At 38.2% G+C, this 9,050-nt stretch overlaps 1 protein-coding gene across 1 annotated transcript; it reads right to left on the bottom strand.

The window, feature by feature from the left end:
- Positions 1-471: 471 nt before the first annotated feature.
- LOC113759925 lies at positions 472-1,143 on the bottom strand. Its single transcript, XM_027302503.1, has one exon. The coding sequence runs from the start codon at positions 1,141-1,143 to the stop codon at positions 472-474; it is 672 nt and encodes a 223-aa protein (XP_027158304.1).
- Positions 1,144-9,050: the final 7,907 nt, after the last annotated feature.

Here is a 9,050-nt window from a genome sequence, read left to right as displayed (position 1 = left end):
AAAATTCCCTAAGAAACTCCACAAGATGGAGCAAGATTGGAGCAAGAAAAGTGAAGCTTTCTTCCTTCTTGTCTTCCTTGGAGTTTCAGCCGACCAAGAGGAGAGAGAGAGGGTTTTGTGTGTTTGGCATGTGTAGGAAGATTGGAGGGAAAAGGAGCTAATAAGCTTGCCAAAAGTTAACTTTGAATAGTTGTCAAATAGTGTCGTGCACTACCACTTTCTCTCTTGTTTGATACACTCATGCACTAATCCTCCAATTTAATTCCTTTAACACTGTAATTGCTCTCTCTTATGAGCCTAGTATAAATTTATCAAATCTCCACTTAGTCGTTCTGATCCGAAATACGAGAACTTTCGATTCGCGCGCGATAATGTGAAATTTAAGGGCAATTCATGCAACTACAATATAATTAACTAACTCTAGGGTAAATAATTATAAAAATGACTATTTTAGGAATAAAACGTGAATCCTCACCTCCTTAAAAGAATTTCGTCCACAAAATTCATACCTTGATCTGGAAATAGGTCTAGATATTTCTTCTGAATTTCCTCCTCTACTTCCCAAGTTACTTCCTCTACTCCGTGGTTCTTCCAAAGCACTTTTACCAAAGGAATTCGCTTATTCCTTAGTTCCTTCACCTTACGATCCAGAAGCTTCACTGGTCTCTCCTCATAAGTCAGTGCTTCATCAATCTCAATATTTTCCGGTTGTAGTACATGAGACGGATCTGGATGATATTTCTTGAGTATAGATACGTGGAAAATATTATGAATCCGAGATAAACTTGGTGGCAGTTCCAACTTATAAGCCACGTTTCCCACACGTTGAAGAATCTTATAAGGTCCGACAAATCTAGATTGCAACTTCTTTTCTTTTCCCGCCATCAAACTTGCCTTTAGAGGTGTGATCTTAAGGAAAACTTGATCTCCAATCCAAAATTCTAAATCTTTTCTTCGATTGTCTGCATAACTCTTTTGACGGCTCTGAGCTATCTGAATCCTTTGGCATATTAACTTCACCTTTTCTCGTGCCTCTTCAATCCAAAGCACCACAATTGGGTCTAAAATCTTTCTTTCACCTACTTCATCCCAACAAATCGAAAACCTACACTTCGGGCCATAAAGTGCTTCATACGGAGCCATTTGAATGGATGAATGGAAACTATTATTATATGCAAACTCCACCAATGTCAAGTACTTACACCAACTCTCTCCAAAATCCAAAGTACATGTCCTCAAGAGTCTGAATTGTCCTCTCAGACTGTCCATCAGTCTGGGGATGGTAAGTAGTACTAAAACTCAATTTGATTCCTAACATTTCTTACATCTTTTGCCAGAACCGAGAAACAAACCGAGGGTCTCAACCAGATACAATACTTACTGGTATTCCGTGTAGCCTAATAATCTCATCTAAATACAGTTTAGCTAACTCCTCCAATGAGTACTTCATACTAATTGGCAGAAAATGAGTAGATTTAGTCAATCTATCTACTATTACCCAAACGGTGCCGTGATCTCTTTGTATTCTTGGCAATTCAAATACAAAATCCATAATAATATTTTTCCATTTCCACTCGGGTATCTCTAAAGGTTGTAATAGGCCTGACGGTTTCTGATGCTCGATTTTAACCTGCTGGCAAATCAAACAAGTTTGGACGAACCGAACAATTTCCTTTTTCATGTTCTCCCACCGGTACAAATTCTTCAAGTTTTGGTACATTTTATTCCCTCCAAGATGTACCGTGTACTTAGAACGGTACGTTTCTTCCAAGATTTCCTTGTTAAGCCCTTTGTCCTTTGGCACTACTATACGATTCCGAAACCTTAGCACGCCATTTACTCCCAAATTAAAATCTGACTTTTTTCCTTTATTAACTTTTTCCAACCATTTTTGTACTTCAGAATCCTTCTCCTGAGTTTCCTTGATACGTTCCAGTAGAGTGGATTTCACGACAATGTTCCCAAGAATCACTTTTCTCGGTTCGAGTCGAGGGTTCCAAACACTAATCTCTTCCAACAAGTGCAATTCTTTAATCATCAATCCTGCCACTTGCACTTACTGAATGGAATGGAAAGGATGACTTACCAAATGGAATCATCAATCCTGAGTTTTCAGGAATTATAGACCACAAAGCATCTGCTAAAACAAGTGCCCTTGTCAAACGTCTCTTTAATTCCTGAAAACTCTCTTCACACTTAGGGCTCCAAATAAACTTCTCACTTTTCTTAGTCAACTCAGTCATGGGCCCCGCAATCTTAGAGAAATTTTTGATAAATCTCAGGTAATACCCTGCTAATCCTATGAAACTTCGAACTTCAGTAGGGTTTCCGGTTGCTTCCATTTAGAAACTGCTTCAACTTTGGCTGGATCCACCTTAATTCTGTCCTTGAAAATTATATGCCCTAAGAAAGTCACTTCTCTCAACCAAAATTCACATTTGCTAAACTTAGCGTACAACTGATGCTTCATCAAGGTTTGCAAAATAATTCTCAAATGTTTCTCATGATCTTCCAGAGTTTTAGAGTACACTAATATATCATCAATGAACACCACTACAAACTGGTCCAAATAAGGCTTGAAGATTCTGTGCATTAAATTCATAAAAGATGCAGGTGCATTAGTCAATCCAAATGGCATCACTGCGAACTCAAAGTGTCTGTACCTCGAGTTAAAAGCAGTTTTAGGTATATTTTTTTTTCAAAATCCTCAATTGGTAATACCCTTGTGTAACAGCCCCACCTTCCCCTAAGGCGAACCAAAGGGGTTAGCGGATTGCCTGCCCAGCTCTCGCCAGGACTACGGATCCGTTTACGTCAATCTAACACGTTCCGAAACTTACCAACGAGCGTAAGCAAGTCAAAATGGCAACATAACCCAAAATAAGGAAAATGAAATTCGGAGTCGGCCAAGATAGTAACCGACCCGTCAGAACCCAACCGAAAGAGCACGCAAACATTCACATCTGAACTTTAGCGATTACAATCCAAAATGACATACAAAAGTTTTCAAAAGTTAATACATATACACGGTTTGCCAAATCAAAAGAGAAAACGCCCCAAAAGTACACTTAGGGTTTTAATACATGAGCTATACAAAAAATATGTTCAACTAGCTCAATTTGGTGGCCATTTGTCAAATCCAGACCAAAAGGGTTTATTTTCCTGTAAGGAAAACAAAAGGGAACAGAAAGGGGTGAGCTTGCGCTCAATGAGGTACCAAACATATAGCAGAAAAATCATGGCATTTCACATTTAACAAATCAGATACACATTCCAGATGTAAAGCAAAGGAACCAATGATTCAAATCAGAAGGATACGGGTGGCTCTCAGGAGCCAAATTTCCAGCGCAGTACTTGATCCAAACCGGTTGACTCTCCGTCAACGTATATAGAACCAAAACGTCCGTAGACCCCTCTTTACACAGAATTCCGTCCACCAAACACCCCTTTACCGGGCCCGCTCACCGTAATCGAACAGAAATGGTAATACTCGAGTATACCCGGAATCAAGGGTCTCAATACCCAAAATCCCCGAACAGACTACCGTGGTTCGTTATCTAATCGTCCAGGCCCTTGCCGGCCCGACTCGAATAACTTAGCCACAGGACTGAGCTCATAGGTCATAGAAATCCGAACAGATGCAGACACAGATAACAGATTCAAATTTTACATAGTAAATTGGCATATGAACAGACAAGAGAACGAGTGTGATAAAGTACACCCTCGTCTCAAACAAATAAACAGATTGCAGAGCAGAAATCAAGTTAAACAGCAATGGAGGGGAGTGGTACACTCACCGGTTCAACTTCAAAAGTTTTCACTTCAGATTGGCCTTAATCGCCAAAAACCCTAAAATAATCAAAATAAACCAATTGAAGGTTTCACATCCAAAATTGAGTAAACGGAATGCACAAGTGAGGCTCGACTACACGTCGTACGCCTTGCCAAATAAATACTAGTGCGAGGGTGGAAAACATGATTTTCTTGGAACAAAAAGATAACATGAAGACCTAGGCGCCAAACAACCCAAAAGCCTTTCATTTCTATCAAAAGCCAAATCCAACTTAAAGAACCAAACGGCCTAGAAAATCGGGCAGCACTTCCCCTAGATTTCTTACTTTTCCAGCCATTAAGGCTTCATTATTTTATCAAATCAGTCCCAACATCTCACACAAAAGTCATCTCATTTCCCAAAAGCCATTCACTAGGCTCAAAGTAAAAGTTAACTAGGAAATGACCGGAATAAAAGTAAGCCTTAAAACATACAAACAAGTACAATGAGACTCGATAACTGATCATAAATCAATGCCAAATGATACGAACTCGACCCAACAAGAACCTGTCTTGAAGAACCGAATCGATCAGGCAGCGGAAGGATCTATCTTGACCAGGTTATGGATACAAAGATGGAAAGACCTTACGACCCCTCTAATCCCCGTGACTACGAACTTGTTGATATTATCTCAACCCGTAACCAAACGAATTAGTGAACCTCAGGCAAGTGTAGAAGGCGCCACAATTCAACATGGTCTTGAATTGATAAGCCGAAACTTGAACAAAGGAGATACAACTCACTTTGTATCAAGGAACGCTCCCAAAGGAACAAGAAAGAGAAAACTCTCAATTTTTATTCATCTCATAATTGTCTTTTCAATAATTAAATAAAGTTGGCTATTTATAGCCTTACAAGACTCAAAACCCTAATCTAAATTGGAAACAATACAAGCTTCCTTATTTGACTTGACACAACTTCCTAAATAAATTTGGAAGTAATTAACTACTTCTCTAAAACTCTAATTTAATTAGAATAGGGAACTAACTGACTCAATTGGCTTAACTATGGTCAACATGACCTTAGCCTTTATTCCCTAATTCAAGCGACTTACTTAACTCTCAATTTGGAAATCAATCAAGATATCAATCAAGATTTGGAAATCAATCAAGATACCAATCAAGATTTGGAAGCCAATTAAAATTTGGAAAATTTGGATCTTCAATGATTCTCGAGCCCGATTGCACCATCAACCATCATTAGAATGTGAAGACTTGTAAAATGAAAGGAATCCATGCAAATCTTCATGTTCTCATCATTCCCCTCCTCTTGAAAGACGATTTGTCCTCAAATCGAGTGCTTGTTTACAAAGGAATAACTTGGAGAATGTTATATGTAATCCAAGAACTTCAAGAAATTATCAAGCCAACTACAAGAAGCAAGAACAACAAGAAACAACCACAAGGTATGGGGAAAAAAGAGAAAAAAAATAATAATAATAATAATTTTCGGATGAATAGTACTGCTACAGTACGATGAACAGTACTGCTACAGTTGCGGCGATGAACAGTACTGATACAGTGTGAACAGTTCCGATGAACAGTACCGCTGTGAACAGTATTTTTTTTTTTTTTTTGCTATTGACGACTCGATGCAAGGTTAGGACTTCACTTGGAAGAAATTTAATGGGAGGTAAACCCTTGAAAAACCTGTTTTCAAGAACGTAATCACACCAAGAAATTCCAACCTCGATCAATCAAGGGGGTAGGTTAGACTCAAGTGATAAAATAATAAAAAAAAACAAGAATCAAAAAATTTTTTTTCTTTTAAAATTGAAAGGCGGCTAGGGTTTCGATAGAAAAAAAAAATAGACAAATAAGAAAAGAAAAAGGATATTAACCTGAATCAAGAGCCGAAGCTCTGATACCAGATGATACGAACTCGACCCAACAAGAACCTGTCTTGAAGAACCGAATCGATCAGGCAGCGGAAGGATCTATCTTGACCAGGTTATGGATACAAAGATGGAAAGACCTTACGACCCCTCTAATCCCCGTGACTACGAACTTGTTGATATTATCTCAACCCGTAACCAAACGAATTAGTGAACCTCAGGCAAGTGTAGAAGGCGCCACAATTCAACATGGTCTTGAATTGATAAGCCGAAACTTGAACAAAGGAGATACAACTCACTTTGTATCAAGGAACGCTCCCAAAGGAACAAGAAAGAGAAAACTCTCAATTTTTATTCATCTCATAATTGTCTTTTCAATAATTAAATAAAGTTGGCTATTTATAGCCTTACAAGACTCAAAACCCTAATCTAAATTGGAAACAATACAAGCTTCCTTATTTGACTTGACACAACTTCCTAAATAAATTTGGAAGTAATTAACTACTTCTCTAAAACTCTAATTTAATTAGAATAGGGAACTAACTGACTCAATTGGCTTAACTATGGTCAACATGACCTTAGCCTTTATTCCCTAATTCAAGCGACTTACTTAACTCTCAATTTGGAAATCAATCAAGATATCAATCAAGATTTGGAAATCAATCAAGATACCAATCAAGATTTGGAAGCCAATTAAAATTTGGAAAATTTGGATCTTCAATGATTCTCGAGCCCGATTGCACCATCAACCATCATTAGAATGTGAAGACTTGTAAAATGAAAGGAATCCATGCAAATCTTCATGTTCTCATCAGCCAAATATGACCCCAATAGGGTTCCATGAACATATACAAACAGTAGAGAAAACCAGAAAATTCGGAAATGCAATTAGCTTTGGCCCTGAAAAAAATAGTTTTTGACTTCTTTTTGCGGTAATGGCACCAAATGCCCTATGATTATCGGATGAAGGTGTAAGACCCACCATTTCGAAGCTAAAAGACAGGGCTACAACATCACAGAAGGTCACTCAACCCAGTTTTGAGTGCAAACAGGTCAACAATGCAAGATACTATATCAAAAACGTAAAACAGATTCACCAAAACGCATTCTAGCGGAAACATCATAACTCAGGCTCTACAAGTCCAAATCCAGAAATTCCAAAGGTATATGGTAGCTAAGACATCAAGATACATTTCATCAGAAGACCTCAAAGGCCAAATCGTGCATTTTCATGGTCGAAAATGGAAGACTACACGAAAACAGAAATCTGGGCGCGAAACAGGTTTCAAAAACAGTCAAGGGTATTTCGGTCATTTCACATGTTACAGTGGTCGGATCAAGCTGAAAATTTACAGGAAACTATTTTATAGCCTTGGCTACAACTTTCATGTTTTGGCCAAAATCTACTTCAGTGAGGATCAGGGTGAAAAGTCACGGTCAAATTGAGTGAAAAGGCAACCCTGTTCGCAGCACCCCTTCCTAGACCAGTCTCAGTATTTTCGACTTATCTCATTCTAAACTACTCCGATTGACCTGAAATTTTGTAGGCGTCTCTAAAATGTCATTCCCTACAACTTTCATGTTTTAAGCCAAGGCCAATTCGGCCCCTAACTAGGACCTAAAATTTCGGACAGAATGAAGAACCAAGGAACCCTAATTTTCCAGATTTCTTCCAAAACAGAAATTGATTGCAATTGTCCACTTTTTCCACCTCCTATAGTCATTAGAAACCATATCCAATCATCATAGATAACCACACCATCATACTTATATTAAAACAGAAAAATCCCCAAAATTACCAAAGTTCATCAATTCAACCAAGAATCACAATATAATCCATAAAGTGGCACCTTATACCACCATTAAGCATCACTCAAGCTTCATTAAGTGTAGGAGAAAGTTCAAACACCACTTACCTAGAACACAAGAGAGGAAGAGTTGTTGGACACCTTAGCTTCTCCAAACACTTCACCAATCAACTCACCACCACCAAAAGAAGGATTTTTATGGAGCAATTCTAAGTTTAATTGGTTGGAATGGAAGATTGAGCTAGTTGGAAGCTTGAAATTTGGAGAAGTTTTCTTTCTTTTCCTTGAGAGAGAGCCAGCCAAGAAGATGAAGACAAGAGTGAATTTTGTGTGATTTTTGAGATATTTAAGCAATTGGTCAAAAAAAGTCAAGAAAATGAATAGTTTTCCTACAAGTGCCACCACTCACCAAGTGACACTTGTCACTACATTTAAAGCATTTCTATCCCTTAAGTCTCTCTCACATCAATCACATCTCAACCTCTACTTATCTCTTAACACCCGATAAATTTCAACCAGTATCCAAAACTTAACCTAATTGGCCGAATTTTTCTGAACTTTTCGCACTAGTGGGTCCCACGTCCGATATATATCCTTAATTTTTCAAAAACTCTCCAATACAAGAAAAATCATCTAAAAACTATAATTACTCATAAAATTCACCAGGAAAATTTCCTAAGCCAGAAAATGCAGAAAACATGCCATTAAAGGGGATAAACCCTAGGAAAATTATTAAGAGGAATTTACGGGTTCTCACACCTTGCCTAAGATCCAACTTTGAAAATACTACCGCTCCTTGCAATTGATCAAACAATTTATCACTGTGGGGTAAAGGATACTTATTCTTGATGGTAATGTCGTTCAAGCCTCGGTAGTCTATACACAACTTCAAACTACCATCTTTCTTTTTAACAAACAATACCGGAGCTCCCCACGGTAAATCACTTTTTTTTATAAAACCTCGCTCTAGAAGGTCCTGCAATTGCAATTTCAGCTCTTTCAATTCAGCCGGAGCCATTCTATAAGGCGTTTTAGAGATAGGTGCTACTCCCGAAGTCACATCAATCTTAAAGGCTATCTCTCTTTCCAGAGAGAAAGACTCTAATTTTTCAGAAAAAACATCCGGATACTCCTTAACTACAGGCATATCCTCCAACTTCACTTTATCACTAGGGGTATTTATAAGAAAAGCCAAATATGCTTGAGCTCCCTTACTCAACATTTTTCTAACTCGAATCCCTGAAATAAGAGCAGATGAGGCTAGTCTACCCCTTACATCCAATTTTAGAGTTGCCTCTCCCGGAATACACAGCTCTACCGTTTTCATCTTACAATTCAACTGAGCATGGTAACGAGTTAACCAGTCCATTACTAGGATGACATCATATCCCTTAATAGCTAAACTCATCCAATCAGCCAGTAATTTCCGTTCTCCAACCCGTATCTCACAATCTCTATACATCAAGTTAACAATTAAGCTTTGATCCCCAGTAGGCGTTCTAACCTCCAAATCATAAGGTAACTTAATTGGTTTCACATCTATCCCACTCATAAAGTTAGGGTGCACAAAAGAGTG

This window comes from Coffea eugenioides, chromosome 2 (genome assembly GCF_003713205.1).
Source record: "Coffea eugenioides isolate CCC68of chromosome 2, Ceug_1.0, whole genome shotgun sequence".
NCBI lineage: Eukaryota > Viridiplantae > Streptophyta > Magnoliopsida > Gentianales > Rubiaceae > Coffea > Coffea eugenioides.
Note: the sequence above shows the minus strand (reverse complement) of the source record. Positions and strands in the feature narration are given on the sequence as shown.

Excerpts from the sequence above, each read along its gene's own strand:
- LOC113759925 (XM_027302503.1), bottom strand. The coding sequence starts at position 1,143 with ATGGCTCCGTATGAAGCACTTTATGGCCCGAAGTGTAGGTTTTCGATT.